Source organism: Orycteropus afer, unplaced genomic scaffold (genome assembly GCF_000298275.1).
Source record: "Orycteropus afer afer isolate SDZICR_OR568_19922 unplaced genomic scaffold, OryAfe1.0 scaffold00329, whole genome shotgun sequence".
Classification (NCBI taxonomy): domain Eukaryota; kingdom Metazoa; phylum Chordata; class Mammalia; order Tubulidentata; family Orycteropodidae; genus Orycteropus; species Orycteropus afer.
In genome coordinates, this window is record NW_006921916.1 from 3,094,610 (window position 1) to 3,118,413 (window position 23,804).

A 23,804-nucleotide genomic window follows, 5' to 3' on the forward strand; every position below is an offset into this window, starting at 1 on the left:
TCCTTCCGAGGAGTGGCTGGTGGGTTTGAACTGCCAGCCTTCTGGTTAGCAGTCAAGTGCCTTAGGCACTACGCTACCAGAGCTCCCTAATATACATACCTAATATTTCAGCCTGTCCACCCATCTATCCATTCATATACCTGTGTTTGCCTTCACTGACCATGCCATACTATATGTGCAAAAGGGTTCATCTTTGTTGTTTGTACTTCTCACGTACCTCTCTATGTCTTTCTCTTCCTCAATACCACTATATTGATCACTCACACTTGGTACATTGCCCTTTTCTTCACCCAAATCAAAACTTATCTCTATCTAACAGTATTCCCTCCCCTTCCCTCCCACCCCTGGTAACCAACAAAGAAAATGGTCTTCCATAGATAAACATTTCCTTGACTATTACAATAATGGACTAATACTGTATTTGTCCTTTTGTGATTGACTTATTTCACTCAGCATAATGTCCTCCAGGTTCATCCACATTATGCAGTGTTTTACAGATTCTACATTATTCTTTAGGGTTGCATAGTATTCTATTGTGTGTATGTACCAGTTTGGATATCCATTCCTCAGTTGATGGACACCTAGGTTGTTTCCATCTTTTGGCTATTGTAAATAGTGCTGCCATGAACACGGGTGTGCATATGTCTGTTCTTGTCATGGCTCTCACTTCTTTAGGGTATATACCTAGTAATGGAATAACTGGGTCAAATGGTATTTCTAGTTCCAACTTTTGTAGGAATCAATATACTGCTTTCCACAATGGTTGTACCATTTTACAGTCCCACCAGCAGTGTATGAGAGTCCTGATCTCTCCACATCCTCACCAGCATTTGTTATTTTCTGTCTTGTTGAACTTTGCTACTAGTGCTGGAGCAAGATGGTATCTCATTATTGTTTTGATTTGCATCTCTCTAATAGCTAGTGATCGTGAGCATTTCTTCGTATGTGTGTTGGCCACTTGAATATCCTCCTTGTGAAGTGTCTATTCATGTCTTCTGCCCATTTTTTAATTGGATTGTTTGTCTTTTTGTTGATGAGGTGTTGGACATTTCTATAAATTTTAGAGATAAGTCCCTTGTCAGATATGTCATTTCCAAATATTTTTTCCATATCTGTAGGTTCTCTTTTACTCTTTTGGAGAAGTCTCTTAAATCACATAAAAATTTAATTTTTAGAAGGTCCCATTCATCTGGGTTATGTTCTGCTGTTTGTGCATTTTGTATTATGCTTAGTAGCTCATTCATGCCATATATTGGGGCCATTAAATTTGCTCCTATTTTTTCCTTGAGGAACTTTATAGTTTTTGGTTTCTCATTTAAGTCTTTGATCCACCTGGAGTTAGTTTTGTGTATGGTATCCATTTTCTGCAAATGGATAATCAGTTTTGCCTGTAACATTTGTTAAAGTGACTATCTCTTCCCCATTTAATGGATTTCAGCCCTTTCTCAAAAATCAACTGACCATAGGTCAATAGAGCTATTTCTGGGTTGTCACTGGTCTATGTGTCTGTTGTACAAATATCAGGCTGTTTTGACTATTGTGGCTTTTACTAGGTTTTGAGATCCAGGAGTGTGACACTTCGTACTTTGTTCTTCTTCAATAGTGCTTTGCTTATTCGAGGTCTCTTTCCTTTCCATATAAAATTAGTGATTGTTTTTTCCATATCCTTAAAGAATGTTGATGGAATCAGGATTGGGATTACATTCAATGTATAGATTGCTTTGGGTAGAATTGACATTTTCACAAGGTTCAATCTTCTTATCCATGGACATGGTATGCTTTTCCATTTATGTAGATCTCTTATAGTTTCCTGAAGTAGTGTTTTGTAAGTTTCTTTGTACAGGTCTTTTGTGTCCTTGGTAAGATTTATTTCCAAGTATTTTTTTTTTTTTTTTTTGGTACCTATTGTAAATGTAGGGAAGCTCTGGTAGTGTAGTGCCTAAGGGATTTGACTGCTACCCAGAAGGCTGGTCATTCAAACCCATCAGCCAGTCCTTGGAAGGAGGATCAGGCAATCTACTTCCATAGATATTCCACCTTGGAAACCCAAGGAGGAGTCACTGTGAGTCAGGACCAACTCGGCAGCAGGGAGTATTGGAAATGTAAGGGGCTCTGGTGGTGTAGTGCCCAAGGCATTTGACTGCTAATCAGAAAGTTGGTGGTTTGAACCCACCAGCCACTCCACAGAAGGAAGACTGGCAATCTACTTCTGTAAGGATTAACTGCCTCAAAAACCCAAAAGGGGTCACTATGTGTAGGAATCAACTCAATGTGAGTTTGAGTTTTACAGTAAATGATATTGATTTCCTTATTTCCTTTTCAGCAATCTCTTCGCTGGTGAAGAGGGATCCAACTGATTTTTGTATGTTGATCTTGTACCCTGCTACTATGCTAAATCTCTCAATTCCAGTAGTTTTCTTGCTTAGTCTCTTGGGCTCTTTGTGTATAAGATCATATCAGCAGCAAAAAGGGATAGTTTTACTTGTTCCTTACCAATTTAGATGCCTTTGATGTCCTTTTCTTGCCTTATTGCCCTGGCTAGACCTTCCAATACAATGCTGAATAGAAGTAGTGATAGAAGGCATCCTTGTTTGGTTCCTGTTCACAAGAGGAATGGTTTCAGTCTCTCTCCATTGAGAATAATGTTGGGTGTTGGCTTTGCATATATGCCTTTATTATGTTGAGGAATTTCCCTTCTATTCCTATTTTGCTGAGCGTTTTTATCAGGAATTGGTGTTGGATTTTATCAAATCCCTTTTCTGCATGTTGTTGTTGTTGTTGTTGTTGTTATGTGCCGTCGAGTCGGCCCCGACTCATAGCGATCCCTCCTTGGGTTTCCGAGGCAGTATCACTACGGAAGTAGGATTGCCCAACCTTCCTTCCGAGGAGTGGCTGGTGGGTTTGAACCGCCAGCCGTCTGGTTAGCAGGCAAGTGTCTTAGCCACTATGCTACCAGAGCTTGATATAATCATATGGTTCTTTTTCTTTATTTTACTTATGCGATGGATTACATTGTTTTTCTAATTTTGACCTGTCATTGGATACCTGGTATGAACCCCAGTCGGTCATAATGTATTATTTTTTCAGTATATTGTTGGAGTCTATTGCCTAGGATTTTGTTGAAGATTTTTGCATCTATGTTCATGAGGAATATTGGTCTGTAGTTTTCCTCTTTAGTGATGTCTTTGCCTGGTTTTGGTGTCAAGATTATGTTTGCTTCATAAAATGAATTTGGGAAAAGTCCATCCTTTTCTGTGTTTTGGAATAGTTTGAGTAGGATTGGTATCAGTTCTCTGAATGTTCGGTAGAATTCTCCAGGGAAACCATCTGGGCCGGAGATTTCTTTTGTTGGTCATTTTTTTTTATGACCTGTTCAATTTCTTCTTCCGTTATGGGTGTCTTCTAATTTTCCACGTCAGTCTGTGTTAGTTTAAGTTTGATAAGTAGTATGTTTCTAGATATCTGTCCATTTCTTCTACATTTTTAAATTTGTTAGAGTACAGTTCTTCATAGTATCATGACATTATTCTTTGTATATCAGTTGGTTCTGTTGAGATGTCACCCAATTCCTTTCTTATTTGTGTTATTTGTATGCTCTCCCTCTTCTTTGTTAAGTTTGCCAGTAATTTGTCAATTTTACTAATCTTTTCAGAAAATAACTTCTAGTCTAGTTGATTTTTTTTTTTTTTTTTTTTTTGTCTATTTTCTGTTTCTTTTATTTATGCTTGAATTCTTATCATTTCTTTTTTTTTCTGGTGACTGTAGGCTTTTTTGCTTTTTTTCCCCCCTATTTGTTGGAGATGTTGGGTTAATGCATTGATTTTGGTTGGCTCTTTCTTGTTGCTTACTGTGTGCATACATTGTTATAAGTTGCTCTCTGACCACTACTTTTGCTGTGTCCTAAAGATTTTGGTATGTTGTGTTTTCCTTCTTGTTTGAATCAAGGAATTTTTTAATTTCATTTTTTATTTCTTCTATTACTCGGTCATTTTTAAGGAGGGTGTTATTCAATGTCCATGTGTTTGCTCTTTTTCCAATGATCTTCCTATTGTTGATTTCTGATTTTATACTGTTTTGGTGACCTAGTGCCACTCTGACAAGAATATACCACAAATGGGATGGCTTGAACAAACAGGAGTTTATTCTCTTACTATTTTGGAGGTTTTAAGTCTGAGTTCAAAGGGCTAGGCTCTAGGGGCTGGGTAAAAGCCCCTCAATCTTGGACTTCAGCTCTGTCTCCTGCTCCCAGGCCACTGAAGCTGGAGGCTTTTCTTCACTCAGACAGCTGCTGGCTGCTGAGGCTGACAAGCCCAAGGTTGACAAGTAAAAAGACACAGTCCCAATGTTACCAAACAACATGGCAAGCCACTAATTCAAGTCCAGATGAAGTCCCAAGATCACCAGGGCATGGCAGGCTCTTGAACAATGACTTGGCTACATGCAGGGTCCAAGTGTGCCAAAAGGCTAGAGACCATTCCCAAAGCTCTTTCTTATATATGGGAAGCAGAGTACATCCCTAAAGCAGCTACTCAGCTCTCCAATAGATTCCACCATGGAGTTAATTACCAGTCTTACCATGGGGAATAACTACATCCAACTGCCTCGCCACTCAACCAGGCCTAGCCAAGTTGACACACAAACTTAACTACCACATATATAATTGTGATCTGAGAAAATGCTTTGGAGTAGTTCAATGTTTTTAAATTTATTGAGCATTACTTTGTAGCCTAACATATGGCCTATCCTTGAGAATGTTCCATGTGCACTGGAAAATAATGTTTATTGTGCTGTTTTGGGTTGAAGTGCTCCATAGATGTCTATAAGGTCAAGTTGGTGGATTGTATTGTTTAGTTCTTCTGCATCTTTGTTAAGTTTCTTTCCAGTTGTTCTCTTTGATTTAAAGTGGTGTATTAAAGTTTCCTACTACTATTGTGGAGTCATCTATTTGTCTTTTCAATTCTGTTAGTCTGATTTATGTATTTTTCATTGGGTGGATAAATACTTATTATGGTTAACTCCTCTTGTTCAATTGATCCTTTAATCATTATATAATGTCCTTCCTTGTCTCTTATGGTGGTTTTTGTCTTAAAGCCAATTTTATCAGAAATTAATATTGCCACTCCTGCTCCTTTTTGGTTGCCATTTGCTTGATATACCTTTTTCCAATCTTTGATTTTTAGTCTATTTTTGTCTTTGTGTCTAAGGTGTGTCTCTTGTAGACAGCATATTAATAGATTATGGTTTCTTATACAATATGCAACTGTCCATCTCTTGAGTGGTGCATTTAATCCATTTACATTGTGATTATCGACAAGTATGAATTTGTTGCTGTCATTCTGTTATGTGTTCTTTTGTGGTGTTGCTGATTTCTTTCATATAATTTTCTGTGCTGAGCTCATTTGGTTTATGAATTGTGCTATCATTTCCTTCATTGCTATTGTTTTAGTATTTGCTAAGTATTTATGCTTGTCTTCTTTTTATTTTGATGTGAAAGTTTATTATTTTTCTTTGAGGTTACCCTGTGATTTATAATTTTCTCCCTGAGTTTAGAACAGTCCATTCTATCTTGCAATTGTCTTGACTTCCTCACCATTTAGATGTTCTGTAACTACACTATTATTTTTCCCTCTTTTTGTTTTGTAATTGTCCTCATTTACCAATCAATGTCTCTGGTTTCCTGTTCACAATCTTGTAAGCTTATTTTACTTTGGATACTTCCATAACTGGGTTGGTTTCTGGGTTGTCTCATCATGTATGTTAATGGTTGGTTCTTGTTGGTGTTATTGGTTCTCTGTACAAAGGACTCCCTTTAGCATCTCTTGTAAGGTCGGTCTGATTTAACAAATTCCCTTAATTTCTGCTTCTCTGGAAATGTCCCATTTTCACCATATTTGAGGGATGATTTTGCTAGGTATATAATTCTTGATTGGAAATTTTTTTCTTTCAGGCTTTTGTATATACTATCCTATTGCCTTCTCTCCTGCTTAGTTTCTGCCAAGAAATCAGAGCTTAGTCTTATTGGTTGGTGATTGTATGTTGGAGTGATTCATCCAAGATATGTTTTCTTTATTTTGATATATCTGAGTAAGCAGGATACTATGCTCCTCTATTCTCTTCTTGGCAGCACTTTATGCACTCACCATCTATCTCCTGGGGGTGTGATAGAGAATGAGATCGGGTGCACAGATCTCTGTTAGCTGTTTGTGAAAAGCAGCAGTTAAGGGTGAGTCAGGCTCGTACTGGCTGTCATGCATCACTCGTCAATTGGTGCAGATTCAAATGGTTGCCCTCCCTCACAAGGTGGGGCTGCCAGAGGTGTGGGTATGGTTGGGTTATATGGGCATGGTTGCTGTCTCCCACTCAGACAAAAGCGATAAAAAAATCCACCAAAAAAGTAAAAACAAGAGGACAAAAAAAAAAAAAAAAAACACACACACACAGCATAAGCACACAGGAGCAATCATCAAAAATAAAGAGAACACAAAAAAAGGGGGGGAGGGGAAGGCAATAAATGAGAACAAATATTTAAAGAAGTATCTTAAAAAGACAAAAGAAACATCCATAGAAAAAGAGAGACCCCCCTCCTCATATTTGGGGAGGGTGGAATAAGAGAAAAGAGGTAGCGTAAAAGAATAATAAAGAAAAAAAATGAGAAAAATGCAGGGAGAGGGGACCCCAAGAGATACAAAGAACCACAAGAAAGAAAAAACATGGTAACTAGGAAAAGGGAAGAAAAAACCCCTACAAATAAGAACCTGGGAGGTGGAAAAGAAAAAATAAAAATAAAAAGGAAGAAACCAAAAGATAGAATTTAAAAACAAACAAAAGAAATGACAAAAAAAAAAAAAAAATACAGGAAACAAATCTTGGGGGGTGGGCAGGACACCCAGGCTCCACCAGAGCACACAGATTGGGATGGAATTCCTGCCTGTCCAGAAGATGGGTGGTGGCCTCACCTCCAGTCACCAAGAGGGTGTGGGGTATAAGAGTAACAAGGGGAACATCAAAACTTTCCAGTTATCAGCCTTCTGTGTGTCCATGCTGTCATCAGCAAGCAGAGCCTATTCTTAGTTTCCTGGGATCTGAACATGAACGCTGCTGCTTTAAATATCCAAAATGGCCACAGTGCTTGTAAACATTCAAAATGGCTACACCCTCTGGATAGCCGAAAATCCACAGCTCAGTTTGTCTCCTTCTTTGCTGTTTCCCTTTTTAGTCATAACCCACTCATGCAGTTGTCCATACAGCTCTTGTCAAGCAGGGCCAATTTTTAGGTTCTCAGGTCTTAACACCACTTGGAAATATTAAAACTGTCTATGCTGTCAGGATCGCTGACAGTCTGCAGCTCCGTTTGTCTTTTTATTCATGGACTTAATTTAGGTTCTTCTACTAGTTGGTATTTAATCCACTTCTGTATCCTTCATTTCAAAGCTCTGGGCTCCAAGATTATCTTCTGTACCTATGTTAATTGGTTTCTCTTTTCTTTGTGGTCTGTGTAGCTTGTCTGCCTATTCCACCATCTTACTGCTTATGTGTAGACTTTTCTTTATGCTTTTAAGGACCTCTGCTTCTAGTGTTTATCAATGCATATTCTAGCTAAGTCAAATATATGACCTTTCCTCTATCTCCTATAATTTACCTATTTTTTTTCACCTGATACTATACTGTGACTGTTTTCCAAATTAATACAAAGCATCCTTATTTCTTTTCTATAGCTGCATAACATTCTATTGTGTTGATGTACAATGCAGTGAGTCAATTCCAACTCATAGCAACCTCCATTGGGTTTCCAAGGTGGTAAATTTTTATGGAAATAGATTGCCCCATCATCCTTCCAAGAAGTGGCTGGTGGGTTTGAACCACCAACCTTCTGGTTAGTAGTCAAATGCCTTAGGCACTACGCCACCAGAGCTCCTTGTTTATTTAGCTAGTCCACCTTTATTCACCATTTCATTATTTCAAATATTTGCTGCCAAAGATAATGCTTTTTCCACTGAGAGTGTTGTGACTTTCATTTCTAAAATTATGGTTTTTTCAAATCTGCATTTTTTGTACTGCCTTATTCTTTATATTTTCAATGGTGAGTTTTTAATTGTGATCTTGGTGACAAGTCATAAGAGTTTTGTGACATTCACTGCAGTTCCTACAATGTAACACCACTCTTTCCACTTCCTCCTTATGTTTACTATTTCACTTTGTTCTTCTTTCCTAACCTTTCCTGCCTTCTCAGCTTTATTCCTGGGCAAAGCCTGCTCTCCGGACCTCATATGGTTTTTTCTAATGATTGCATACCTTCCGGGTATTACTTTATAGGCCTATTGTTTGCTGAAAGTTCAACCACGAGCATGAATTCAGTTTCAGGCTTGAACGGTGTCTAAGGATAAAAGTCTAGGGGGTTCCACCAGTCTCTATCAGACCAGTAAGCCTGGTCTTGTTTTATGATTTTGAGTTTTGTTCTACATTTTTCTCCCACTCTATTTGGGACTACCTATTGTGATCCCTTTCAGAGCAATCAGCAGTGGTAGCTGGGCACTATCTAGTTCCAGGTTGTTGAGGCTGGGGTTCACATTGTCCATTAGTCCTTTGGACTCTTTCCTTGCCTCTTTGATTTTTTCTTTTCTTTGCTCCAGACAGGGTGAAACCAATAGTTCCATCTTAGATGGCTGCTCACGAGCTTTTAAAACCCCAGTTGCTAGTTACCAAAGTGGATGTAGAACATATATAGTCTTTATGGACTATATTATGCCAATTGACCTTACTGTCCCTGAGACTATGGTCCTGAGCCCCAAGCCTGCATATATTTTCTTATTCTTTTCACTTGCTTATACATTTGTCCTTAACATTCTCATACTTGCTATCTAAAAATTCTATTTAAGTTCTTGTGATTGTATTATCCCTTTATCAACTGGTATTCATTTATGGTAGATTGTTCCCCACCATTTGTCTGTCAGTTTGTCATACTGTGGTGGCTTGCAGCTTGCTGTAAGGCTGGAGGCTTTGCCACCAGTATTTCAAATACCAGCAGGGTCATCCATGGTAGACAGGTTTTGGTGAAGCTTCCAGACTAAGACTCAGAAGAAGGAAGGAGCAGTCCACTTCTCAAAGCATTGGCCTGTGAAAATCTTATGAGTAGCAGTGAAACACTGTCTGATATATTACTGGAAAACTTCTGAAACATTGTCCAATATAGTGCCAGAAGATGAGCCCCTCAGGTAGGAAGACATTCAAAATATGACTGGGAAAGAGTTGCCTTCTCAGAGTAGAGTTGACCTTAATGATGTGGGTGGACCAAAGCTTTCAGGACCTCCATTTGCTGATGTGGCACGAATCAAAATGAGAAGAAACACTGCAAACATCCATTAATAATCAGAACATGGAATGTATTAAGTATCAATCCAGGAAAATTAGAAGTTGTCAAAAATGAAATGGAATACATAAAGATCTATCTAAGCAATAGTGAGGTAAAATGGACTGTTTTTAGCCATCTTGAATCAGAAAACTGTATGATCTACTATGCCAGGAATGACAAATTGAAGAGGAATGGCGTGGCATTCATCATCACAAAGAATGTTTCAAGATCTGTCCTGAAGTACAATGCTGTCAATGATAGGATAATATATACATCCATAAAGAAGACCAGTTAATACTGCTATTATTCAAATTTTCACACCAACCACCAAAGCCAGATGAGGAAATTGAAGATTTTTTACCAACTTCTTCAGTCTGAAATTGACCAAACATGCAATCAAGATGTATTGATTATTACTAGCCAATTGGAATGCAAAAGTTGTAAACAAAGATGAATCACCAGTAGTTGGAAAATATGGCCTTGGTGATAGAAATGATTCTAGAGATTGCATGATAGAATTTTGCAAGACTGACTTATTCAATTGCAAATAACTGTTTTCCACAGCATAAATGGCAGCTATATATGTGGACTTCACCAGATATAGTACACAGGAATCAGATCGACTACATTTGTGGAAAAAGGCAGTGGAGCAGCTCGAACTGTTAAGCCAAAACAAGGCCTGGAGCTGACTGTGGAACAGACCATCAACTGCTTACATGCAAGTTCAAGTTGATTCTGAGACAATTAAAACAAATCCATGAGAGCAAAAATATTACCTCAATTATATCTCACCTGAATTTAGTGAACATCTAAACAGATTTGACGCACTGAACACCAATGACCAAAAACCAGAGGAATTGCGGGATGACATCAAGAACATCATCCAAGAAGAAAGTAAAAGGTTATTAAAAAGACAGGACAGGAAGACAAGACCAAAATGGATGTCAGAAGAGACTCTGAAACTTGCCATTGATTGGAGAGTAGCTAAAGCAAATAGAGAAATGACGAGATAAAAGAGCTGAGTAGAAGATTGCAGACAGCAACTTGAGAAGACAAAGTCAGTTATTATAATGAAATGTGCAAAGACCTGGAGTTAGAAAACCAAAAGGGAACATGCTCAATATTTCTCTAGCTGAAAGAAATGAAGAAAAAAATTCAAGCCTCAAGTTGCAATATGGAAAGATTCTACAGGAAAATATTGAAAGTTGCAGGAAGCATCAAAAGAAGATGGAAGGAATACACAGAGTCACTGTACCAAAAAAGAATTGGTAGATGTTCATCCATTTCAGGAGGTGGCATATGATCAAGAACCAATGGTACTGAAGGAATAAGTCAAAGCTGCACTGAAGGAATTTGTGAAAAACAAGGCTCCAGGTGTTGACAGAATACCCATTGTGATGTTTGTTTCAATAAATGGATGCCATGTAGGAGGCACTCACTCATCCATGCCAAGAAATTTGGAAGACAGCTACCTGACCAACTGTCTGGAAGAGATCCATATTTGTACCCATTCCAAAGAAAAGTGATCCCACAAAATGTGGAAATTATCGAACAATATCATTAATATCCACACAAGTAAAATCTTGCTGAAGATAATTCAAAAATAATTGCAGTAGTATATTGACAAATAACTTCCAGAAATGCAAGGTGGATTCAGAAGAGGACATGGAACGAGAGATATCATTGCTGATGTCAGAGGGATTTTGGCTGAGAGCAAAGAATACCAGAAAGATGTTAACTTGCATTTACTGACTATGCAAATAGACTATGCAAGTATTCGACTGTGTGGATCATAACAAATTATGGATAACGTTGGGAAGAATGGGAATCCCAAAACACATAATTGTACTTACGAGGAACCTGTACTTAGACCAGTAAGCTGTCATTCGAACAGAACAAGGGGATACTGCATGGTTTAAAATCAGGCTGGGGGAGCATTAGGGTTGTCTCCTTTCACCATACTTATTTAATCTGTATGCTGAGCAAATAATCTGAGAAGCTGGACTATCCGAAGAGTGTGGCATCAGGATTGGCAAAAGACTCCTTAACAACCAGCAATATGCAAATGACACAACCTTGCTTGCTGAAAGTGAAGATGACTAGAAGCACTTACTGAAGATTAAAGACTATAGTCTGCAGTATGGGTTACACGTCAACATAAAGAAAACTAAAATCCTCACAAGTGAAACAATAAGCAGCATCATGATAAATGGAGAAAAGATTGAAGTTGTCAAAGATTTATTCAAAGATTTACTTGGTTCCACAATCAACACCCATGGAAGCAGCAGTCAAGAAATCAGACAATGTGTTGCACTGGGAAAATATGATGCAAAAGACCTCTTTAAAGTGCTGAAGAGCAAAGATGTCTCTTTGAAGCCTAAGGTGTGCCCAACCCAAGACATAGTGTTTTCAGTCTCCTCAGATGCAAGTAAAAGCTGGACAATGAATAAGTAAGACCGAAGAAGGGTTGATACTTTTGATTAGTGGTGTTGGTGAAGAATACGGAAAGTACCATGGACTGCCAAAACTAACAGATTTCCTGGAAGAAATGCAGGTGGAATGCTCCTTAGAAGCAAGAATGGCCAGACTTTGTCTCATCTACTTTGGTCATGTTTTCAGAAGGGACCATTTCCTGGAGAAGGAATCATGCTTAGTAAAATGGAGTGACAACGAAAAAGACGAAGGCCTTCAATGAGATGGACTGACACAGTGGCTCCCACCATGGGCTCAGGAATAGGAAGTATTGCGAGGCTGGTGCAGGACTGCCCGGTGTTTCATTATGTTGTACATAGGCTCGCTATGAGTTGGAACCGACTCAAAGGCACCTAACACAACAGATTTTTCCTTCATATGATTGTAATTTAGGATTGTTGAACTCAATTTTGGAGGGTTGTCCTGCACCCTGGGTTGAGGGTATCCCTCTCCATAAAGAATTTGTATTTACCATTTCCAGGTGCTGTGTGGTGAAGCCAATCCAGAGTTATTTTATGTTAATTCATCAGTTTATGTGTTTCTAGGCCACATAAATAGGATGTTATGAACATAAATGCCTGTGAGGACATGCTCCTGGATAAAAATGTTCATGGGAAGATCTCCCTATCCCCCAATCCAGAACCCAGACCCAAATAGACAACCTTCCTCTTCACTTCCCTGGGGTCAAATTTTTCTAGTTTTCTTATGTTACTAGTCACAGGTCTTAAGATGTTCTGGCTTTACAACAGTAAATTATTTTGCTATGACCTTCTTGGGGCTTTCATCTGAGTCCCAAAGTTAAGTGTGCCATGTGCTCTTTAGTTTCTGTTTAATTCTTTCTAGCCCCTGGAGGTTGCAATATATTTATGGTGAGCTAACTTTTATCAGTTTATCTATCATTTCTCAGTGTTTTATATTATGTAAAATTATACCTATATGTATGTATATATATTTTTGTGTGTGTGTGTGTGAACAAGCATTTAAATTACCCCATTGTGACAGCAACTGAGGTAGTAAAGACCATGGACTTGAGGTTGGACACATCATTTTGAACCCTGGCTCTTAAACATAATGGCTCTAACCAGACAGCTTATCTCACTAGACATGTTTCTTCCTCTGTTAAACTGAAGATTACATGAACAAAGCATTTTATATCAATGCCTGGAATATATTGAGTACTTACCAAATTAGATTTTTACTTTTTTATTTATAGTAATTTTTACAAAATAAAGTGGTTGTTAGGAAGGTGGTACATCTATCATGTACCCACTTTTTATGAGTAGCAATGAGACTGACTGCAATAATAGGCAAATTGCCCATTATTTACCTATACATAAGGCACTATTATTATCTACCTACCGATATTAAAATGAAACTTGTTTGAGCCAGAACTCAACTGGACTGCCTGGTTTTTCTGGGTCTCACAGGTTTTCCACCTTTGACAAAGTGCAGCCTGACCACTTTTCTATCACTTGTTTTAGTGGAAAATAATTTTGCTTCTCTGACGGGTTTCTGCCTTTCACAGGTTTTACTATAGTACTGTGTTCTGACCATATCTAATGGGAGCACAATATTTTATAAAGATGAAATAAGGAGTTGCTGTGGAAGGTAAAACAAGAGTAGAAGTGAGAAACAATATTAGGGTACAGATTCTTACCATTCCAAAAACCAAACCAAACTCGCTTCTGTTGAGTCGGATCCTGCTCGTAGCAACCCCTCCTTGGGTTACCGAGGCGGTATCACTACAGAAGCAGATTGCCCAACCTTCCTCCTGAGGAGTGGCTGCTGAGTTTGAACCACCAGCCTTCTGGTTAGCAGTCAAATGCCTTAGGCACTATGCCACCAGAGCTCCTATTCTTAGGGCTACCAAAAAATAGAAAAAGCAGCCTCACAAAGAGGTGAGCTTTTCATCTAAATACTCAAAAGCAGAAATTAAAGGACTGATTAAGAGACAGAACAGAAAGTATTCCTACCTTAGATAACTAGATTATTATGATTAGTTTCATCTAATAACATTTTGTAAATAATAGAATGAAAAGTTAGAAGTCAGTGATGAAATCAAAAGAAAAAATGCTATTTGGATAACTAATTTATGCTAATTTTAAAATCCCAGGGAACATATTTAAAAGGAAAACATGAAATAAAATTTCTCATATAGGTTACAGACACAAAAAAACAATTTTGGGGATTTGGACTTGAACTTGATTTTAAAAAAAACTTAGTAGCAAATAAAATTGAATGGGAAAAGCTTTTCTCATGCCTGGCTCCATTCCAGACCTATAATGCCACCATCAAAATTCCTTTCTCATAATGCATATTCTTCTTCTTATGTTCTTTTCCTCCTTTTCATTCTAGGTATCCATGGCAAAGTAAACCCAAATGCTGAAATAATAAAATACAAGAAAAACAATCACAGAAAGAGTCAGAATTAACTTTTATTTCACACTGATAGAAATCGTGAAAAAGATTGACATTTTCCCACATTACAGCAAAACATTTCAACAGAATAAGAGATTTACCATAAATAAGATTTTGCTGATTTGTATAACTCAAACCAGAGTTTATATTATTTAGAATAAAGGAAAATGACTTAGTAAATGATTGCTTAAAATTTTTAAATCCAGATATAAACATATGGCTTCATTATTAACATTCTATACGGTACATTACTAAATTTTTCTGTTATCAATTAGCACCCATTTATAAAGATGCATTCCTAACATTATTCTGATCAGTTGGAATACAGCAGAAAAATTAACAACAGTTCAAAAATACCCAGGATACATTTCTGCTATGTATTAAACTCTCTATACCATATGTATAAGGATTTTAACTAACCTTTATTGTCCATAAATTTGTTTTCAGATAATTTCTATCAGTAATCTGAAAAGTTTGACTACTTAAAGTCTAATGATGCTATTTTTTGTTTGCACAAACACTAATTTTAAAATATCATTTGACTTAAGTCAAAATTTCAAGTAAGTTCATTGGCAGATAGAAATAAAGCAAATTTTTCTGATGGACTGCTAATTTTCCACAGTAGTTGGTTTCAAGCATCTTCACAAAATAAGTAAACTCTGTTCTATAAGGAGATTCATCTAGACCAAATCACCTTAATACTTAATACTGAAATCCTAAGTATTTATGAACATCATAGAGAATGACCTAATTCTTCTTCCAATTACAAAAAATTAAAACCACAAAATTATTCCTGTTACCTGAATTGAAGATTCTATTAAGTAAATAGGTCTAAATTTGGACAGAGGTACAGTTTCAGAAGTAAGTACCACAGAGGTTTTAAGTGATGTCTGGTTTCTTTACATAGGTATAAATGTATTTAAAAAACCATATGACTGTGATTTAGAATGTCAAATTATAGCATCCATTAACAGCGGATATCTATGGCAGAGAAGCAATATTTGGTCTACACTGAAGAATAATAAAGGAAAAACACATTTATTTTCTAGAGACGAGAAAAAACTATTAAACAAATTACATCAGAAAAAAAGAAAAAGCCTGGTCCCCAAAATAAAAGGGCCATTAATTGACAAGAGCAATAATATTACTCTTCCCTTGACACACATAAGCATTATCCCTACTATTAGAAATAATGTAATACCATCATTCTTTTTCTGTATTACAATCATTATGTATACATATATAAAAATACAGACACTGCATGGTGACTAAGTAATTTTGAAATAAATCCATAGTCTAAGTCACAGCATGCATAATGCTCATTTATACACAATAATGTATATTCATAATGGCTCATTTATACACAGATTTTCAAGAAGCATACTAATAAATTTCAAATAATGCAATAAAAAATCTGGTTACAGTATTTTATTATTTTGCTGAATTACATTTGGGAAAAAGAAGCTAGCTGCTTCACCTATTTTAATACTTGTATATTCTGTATCATATTATACAAATACATATGTAGAAACTTAAAAGGTCTTAAGTCTCCTAGGAAGAAAAATTATTTAGTCTACGTCACTGGTATGTATTTGCAAACATGAGAAGTTTCAGAATCAGGTTTCTACTCTATTATAATGATGCTGGTGTACCTCCACACAAGGCCTCATAGTGGCATCAATCCACTGGAGGTAGGAGTTTATCAATGAATTGCTTGACATCCATCATTTCCTGTTTGAAATAAAAGTGATTTAATAAGCAGTTATATAAGTCAGAAATTAAATCCTCACTAAAATGTTCCAACTAAACTATCACTAACTATATCTATCTATAGTATACATAGTTAAGGGTACAGCACATTTTTACTACTTCAGTTAAACGAAAAATTACACCAAAGAAATGAGGTACCAATTGAAGTTTCACAATATTTCCTAAGATTATTATTGCACATGCTAATTATAGCCCCCATCATTATCTAGTCCCAGGACAACAGTCTGTATTTTTCTATATTTGAAAAATATAAAACACAAGAGGGAGGGGTTTAAAAGTAAAAGCACTCATAGCACATATACTGAGAAGTCTCAATAAAAACCTACTGACAACTACAATCAGTGAGTAGCTCTGGCGATGCAATGGCTAAGGCATTCAGCTGCTAACTAAGAGGTCAGCACTTCAAACCCACCAGCCACTCCACAGGAAAAAGATGAGCCAGCCTGCTTCCATAAAGATTTATAGCCTTGGACATTCTATGAGACAGTTCTACTCTGCTCTGTAGGGTTGCAATAAGATGGAATAGACTCGATGGCAGTGGGGTTGTTTTGTTGGGTTAAGCCTAGCTTTCAGCATTTCCCTAATTGCAATGAAATGCTAAGCCCATATCATAAAATGTTCTGTGCCTTTCATAAGGAACTATATACAACTAATCTTCTAAAAATGAGTATGTATCTAAGATACACTGGAAAGATAGGAAAATGAATATATCAAACACTTATTATAGAAGACACTTCTTCCTAGAATACCTCTGCATGTGGCTCAGTTTTCTTAACTCTTTCAAACCCATTTACTAGAACTTTACAACTTATTCTCACAGTTCCACAGACTAGCAATGCAAAGAAGCTTCAACCAGATAACTCAGTCACCCAGAATATGAAGCCACATTATGAAAAGTACTCTACTTTCTAACACACCCAAGTCCTGACATTTTCCTGTGATACGCCTCTTACCATTCTACCCTTCCTTCTCACTTAATGCCAATATACTTTCTGCTCTGAATCATTCAGTGTAGTATCCTCAAATATGACTGGTCAAAGAATATTCTATGGAGATTTCATTCTGAAGACATATCAATATAAACTCAGATGTCTGAGTTTACTTGCCATCAGAACTTCAGAGTATGAAGGATGGGCACCTATAGATTCTATCTAACCTATCCTCAGAATATAGATTAGATGTCATCTCCCTTCAATCAGAAAATATCAATGCAACCAAGCATCTTGAGGGAGAGAGTCACTGGTCCTGAGGCTCAGGATCTTGGTCTCAGGCGACATCAAGCTCAATTGGCACGACATAGTACAAAAAATCTTGTTCTATATCCTACTTTGGTGAATAGCAACTGTTGTTGTTGTTGTTGTTGTTATGTGCCGTCGAGTCGGCCCCAACTCATAGCGACCCCTCCTTGGGTTTCCGAGGCAGCATCACTACGGAAGTAGGATTGCCCAACCTTCCTTCCGAGGAGTGGTTGGTGGGTTTGAACCACCAGCCATCTGGTTAGCAGGCAAGTGTCTTAGCCACTATGCTACCAGAGCTCCTTAGAGTCATAAAAGCTTTCAAGCACCCATCTAAGATGCAACTGTTGGTCTCCTCTTGTCTAGTGTGAAGAAGAGTGAAGAAAATTGATGGAAACAATTGGTCTATGGTATGATGGACCATGGGAACCTTAGCCTTCACGACCCTGAGACCAGAAGAACTAGAAGTTGCCTGGCTACCAATGCCAAACACTTGGAAAGGGATAAATACTGGAGATCCTGGATAGAGTGAAAGGAAAAATGTGGAACAAAATTAAAAAACACAAAAATGACCAGAATCACTGCCTGGATAGAGACTGGTGGAGCCCCTGAGACTATGTCCCTGGCTTATCCATTGGGCCTGGAACTGGACTCATTTCCATGAATTAGCTCTCAGTGAAACAGCAGAAAAGTCTACACACAGAACACCTACCCCAGGGAGATACACCCACTTACCCTAGGGAGATGTACCCCTCAGATCAATCAATCATGAGACATGAGAAGGGCAGCATTTGCATAGAGGGAAAGATGAACTGACAGGAATGCATAAATAAGGAGGACATGGGGAAGGGGTAGTCACAGTGTGGAGACGGAAGGAAAGTTTCTTATTGCTGGGATTGTAATCAGGGCCATGTAACCATGTGGATGAACTTCTGAGAGTAAAACAGATCTGCTTTGTAAATTTGCACACAAATAATAAAAAAATTTAAAAAGAAAAGCTTTTAATAAATGTCCATTTTGATGGAGGAAAAAAGAAAATGTCAATGGCTTCCTAGTGCCTAGACAATCAGTTCACCCTCAGCACATCATCACTCTTCATGGGCGAGTCTCCATTCCCTATGCCCTGTTCTACATCACCAGGTTTTTATCAAAGACTCCAGCCACACTGGATAGCATGCTTTGCCTTTCCTATAGTCTTTTCTCTGTATACTTGCTATCCAAATCCTACCCATGCTCCAAGGTCTAGCTCTTCAATCACATTCTCATCCTAAGATAAAATTAATCTCTCTTCTCAGTTGTCCAGAGCACTTTTTAAAACTTTTAATATAACACATATCACATTCTGCCTTATGCATAGTAGTTGAATAAGTCCTTCTTCCCTTATTAAACATTTAATTTTGATTATTTTTAAAGGGACTGTTTATTTATCTTTGATGATGTACAATGCTTGAATGTAGTAAGAAATCAGTAAATTATTTATTGAATTAAAATGATAAACTCTGACCTAATGACCTATTAATATGATTCAATGTGAATACATTAATTAGCTCCTTTAAATTCGCAAATGTTATTTATTTTTAAAATATCACAAGGAACATGATGAACATATTTAATGTCACTGAACAGTACATGTAACGAATGTTAAACGGAAAATATTTTGTTACCTGTAGATTTACAGGTAAATAGTGCCCATAGTGCCCTGCCCTACCCCCCAAAAAAAACTCACACATGGAACAAGTTATAAACACAGCTCTATAACCAATGCTAGGAGCTCTGGTAGCATAGTGCCAAAGGCACTTGACTGCTAACCAGAAGGCTGGAGGTTCAAACCCACCAGCCACTCCTTGGAAGGACATTTGGGTTATCTACTTCCATAGTGATACCGCCTTGGAAACCAAGGAGGGGTCGCTATGAGTCGGGTCCAACTCGATGACACACAACAACAACATAACCAACGTTGCCAAACATTTACCTCTTGACATGAACTGTGCATCATGCCCTCATAGGTTTTGAAGGTTACATTGGCTGGATTTACCAATGTTTTCAGCCTTTCCACAGTAAGAGTACCAAACATTAGGGGAACTAAAGGGTCACAATCTCCATGGCATTGGAGAATAGAAATGTCTTTATTAGCACCACTGATAGGACCCTGCAAAAAAAAGAAAAAAATCATTAAGTAGTGTATTTATTCAAATGCATACAGCATTAAGGCAGGTATTAAAACTATAGATGGATATATACACATGACATATATTATTTTTTATAACATATATTAAGTAATTATAAATTTTATTATAAATAAATAAGATTTCTTCCACCTCTATACTACTCATATCTCTTTATTTAAACTTATAGGGTATATGATTACTCTGCTTATTATGTCTTCCCAACGAATGTTTCTTGAAGCATATTGTTTTATTTTTATATTTTCAGTCTTTCACATGAGAAGTAAATAGTAACTACTAGTACATATTAGCTGAATCATGTTCTTCTCAGCTCTTATTTAACTGACTTAAGAGCTTTTATTTAATTGACTTATTCAACTGATTTAAAGAAGAGAGTTAATTAGCAGTATTTATTATATGGAAGACATTAGAGTCTACAGTGACAAGAAGGAAAGGACCCTAGATTTTCAAGTGAATTTAAAAAAAAAAGTCCACATCTCCCATTTGTACCTAAGTATTTTATATATCACACTTGTTCATATTTTATACTCTAAGTTTATGCTTCATACTCTTGAACATGTAGAAATTATATACTATGGAAAACATTCTATCAAACATAAGCACATTGAACATTCAAAACTATTATTTCTAAGTGTTAAAAATAGCCCGGATTTTTATACACATCCTGTAATATATCAAAACCTTTGAATTATAAGATTCCTACAAACAAGGATTCTTTTTTTTTTTTTATTAGGATTTGGGTGAAGATTTACAGAGTAAATTCACTTTTCATACAGCAGTTCACATATACTTTGTCTCATGTCATTGACCAAAATTTACAATGCAGCAGCTCCCCTCCCACTTCCTCCCCATAGTTACCTCCTCCCAGTGTCCATCCCTTCATACTCTTCGAGAGGCCCATTTTCTGCCAACCCTGTATATGATCTTGGATACACTCTCCATTTAGACATACATAATTGTTTAGCTTGTTCACCCATCTATCCGTCCCTATACCTATATTTGCTTTCATTAACAACTCAGTATCAAACAAGGATTCTTATTCCATTCTATGTAATTCATTCCATTTAAAACATTACAGTATATAAACAAAGCCTAATAATAAATCACAAAAGTCTAAGAAAATTCTTTTGCAAAGGTGATGGCATTGCACCAAGAAGCTCATCTCTTAGCTCAGTATTCTAATATGGTGTGCATCAGTCAGGCTACCTGTGGAAATGAGGTCCGAAGTGGAAGCCAGCAACTGAGCCCAACGACACCTGCCAGTTTTTGTTGTGTGGTAAGAGCAGTATATAAAGACAAAGCTCCTCCCTGGAAAAGCAAGTAGGTAAAATCAGTGGACACATAAGCTGTTACAGCAACTTAAGACATTTCTTATTATTCATAATGTCCACAAAAATCAGGCTGGGTGGCTGATGTCAAATCAAATCAGTTAAGCCAGTAGAGATATATATAAACCCTAAGTCCTAATAACACTGATTCTCTACACTGAAGACCAAAGTGAGAACCCAGTCTCCCAATCCATGGAAACAGATGTAGCAGTAAACTGCTGACTTACAATGTACCTTAGGGATATTCTAAATTGATGGTAATCATTTTCTTCTCTGAGAGATCTCAGCCATGAAATCAAATCTAGTCATAAATAAGTTGTTGTTGTTAGGTACCATCCAGTCATCTCTGACTCATAGTGACCCTATGCACAGCAGGACAAAACACTGCCCAGTCCTGTGCCAGTCTCACGATCCTTGCTATACCTGAACCCATCATTGCAGCCACTGTGTCAATCCATCTCGTTGAGGGTCTTCCCCTTCTTCGTTGACCTTCCACTTTACCAAGCATGATATCCTTCTCCAGAGAATGGTTCCTTCTGACAACATGACCAAAGTAGGTGAGGCGAAGTCTGGCCATTTTCCCTTCCAAGGAGCATTCAGGCTGTACTTCTTCCAGGACAGATCTGTTAGTCCTTTTTAGCAGACCATGGTACTCTTAGCATTTTTCTCCAACACGACAACTCAAAAGCATCAACACTTCTTTGGTCTTCCTTATTCTTAAGTATTACTTTTCTTAAATAAATGTTATTTATTCTTAAGTATTACTTAAATATTTAAGTATTATTTCCTAAATGAGGAATTCAAGGTAAGGACCATGTAGTAGATACCTTTAGAGGATCTGCCTGCTCAGCTCACAACACCCTGCATTCTGTGGACCACATTATCACTGGTCATCAAGATGCCAGGTCATCCTGACCATGAGTCCCTGGACCATCGGTACACATTAGATACTTTCTTATTCTGAACAGTAATATTCTTTCTGCCAGGGTTTATTTTGAACCTGGGATTCAGTGACTGCAGTTAAGTTTCTTTGTGTGGCTGGAATGATAAAATGTAAATTCAAAAGCTGGAGGAGCTTAGGAAGCAGAAGCTGACAGTCAACACAGATGAGAGATGGATAAAGCAGATGGACAGAGAAACAGAGATGAACAATGAGGAGAGTTCCGATACCTTTCAAGGCACTAGCTCCAGCCCCTTCCTGAGGCCCTATACACTTGCTATCCAAATCCTACCCATGCTCTAAGCTTGTATTTAATTGACTTACTTAACTAATTTCTTCACTGCTATCTTTGGTTTCCTTGGCATGATCCAGATTCTTAACTTCCTCCTTTCTTTTTTTTTTCCTCCTCTGAGAATTTTTAAAAATACTTTATTGTTTTTGATGAAGATTCACAGGGAGGTTTAGGTTCCTATTCAACAATTTCCACACAAATTGTTTAGTACATTGATTTCATTCTTTACAATGCACAAATATTATTTCCTTTCTGGTTGTTCCTTTCCTTATTACTTATGCTGGTAGTTTCCTTGGCCCCTTACATTCTTATCTTTGTTTTAAAGTAATTGTTGACTGCTTGATTTCATGTAAGGAGCTCTGGTGGCATAGTGCCTAAGGCATCTGACTGCTAACCAGAAGGCTGGTAGTTCAAACCCACCATCCACTCCATAGAACAAAGACTGGGCAATCTACTACTGTAAAGATTTACCGCCTCAGAAACCCAAAGTGGGTCACTATGAGTTGAAATCAACTCGATGGCAATGAGTTTGTGTTTTTTTTTTTGGTTTTGACTTCATATAGGTGATTTTTAAAAGGAGAATAGTTTTTATGAGTGATATTCTTTATTTTTTAGCCAATTTGTCATTTAGCTACAAGTGACCTCAGGGATTAGTTTCAATTCAAGGTCTGAAAAGTTTCTCACAGCATAGTCTTGGAGTCTTCCAGTCACAACTAGTACAGGAGATCTACTGTTTTTTTATTTAAGGAATTTGAGGTTCTGTTTCACATTTTTCTCCCATTCTATCAGGGTCCATCTATTGTGGCCATGATTATAATGGTTACTAGTGGTAGCCGGGCACAATCTACTTCTTCTGGTCTCAGGGTAGATGAAGCCGTGGGTTATATATCTTCCTTCTTCCTTACTTAAGTTATTATGAGTTCATTTCTATTCATTATAACCAATGACTCAGAAATACACACTTTCTATTTTGAACCAAGTATTAAATTTTACACCTGTTTATGTCACAATGTGTATTGTACTGTATGTCATCTATGAATTTCAACAAACCAAATCAATGTTATCTTTCTATTGAACACTATCTTCTAAAATATCTCCAAATTCTGACATTTCCATAATTCACGGAGTCTGAATACTAAACTGTTGATTTAGCAGATTTATAGATTAGAAGCTAGGGCAATCTGAAGATGGGTAATGTGGCTAACAAGTAGCTCTGGTAGCATAATGCCTAAGGCATCTAACTGCTAACTAGAAGGCTGGTGGTTCCCTTGGAAACCCAAGGGGGGTCACTATGAGCTGGAACTGACTGGATGGTAGTGGGTTTGAGTTTTTGGGTTTTTAACGTGGCTAACAAGTGATATGCTAAAGTAATGATAATAAGGTCAAATAGGAGATCACTGTGTCAGTACAGAATGTAGAAGGTGGGAAAGTATAGAAAGGGAGGAAGGAAGATGCCAAAAATAAACATCACATATTGATATTTAAATCTATTTTTCACCACTAATAAAAGGGAAGCATTCTCTTGTCTTATACCTTACTGTTCCCCTCAGTAGTCTCTTCCGGGAAAGAGTACTTAAGCTTGTGTCATTAGAGTTCTGTTGAGTTTGAGAGGCACAGAGTAGTGAATCTGAATCTTAAACAACATATATATATAATGGTTATTGTGAGAAAATGCATTCCAGGTTCAAATCAATTTATTTAATAAATACAATTTGAAGATACAACCTATAAAGTTAGCTGCTGTTGAGTCATTCTGACTCATGCTGAAAAAAATCTCTTTTTATATATATTTTGGAGATCTATGCTAAGTTTTA

General features: G+C 37.2%; 1 protein-coding gene across 1 annotated transcript in view; it reads right to left on the minus strand.

The window, feature by feature from the left end:
* Positions 1–15,916: 15,916 nt before the first annotated feature.
* LYPLA1 (lysophospholipase 1) overlaps positions 15,917–23,804 on the minus strand; it is a 30,195-nt gene continuing 22,307 nt past the window's right edge. The window contains exons 7-9 of the mRNA XM_007952212.2: positions 20,637–20,738; positions 19,217–19,393; positions 15,917–15,970 (exon numbers count right to left, since the gene is read on the minus strand). Of these exons, the coding sequence (XP_007950403.1) occupies positions 15,917–15,970; positions 19,217–19,393; positions 20,637–20,738 (333 nt within the window). The remainder of the gene's footprint in view (positions 15,971–19,216; positions 19,394–20,636; positions 20,739–23,804) is intronic.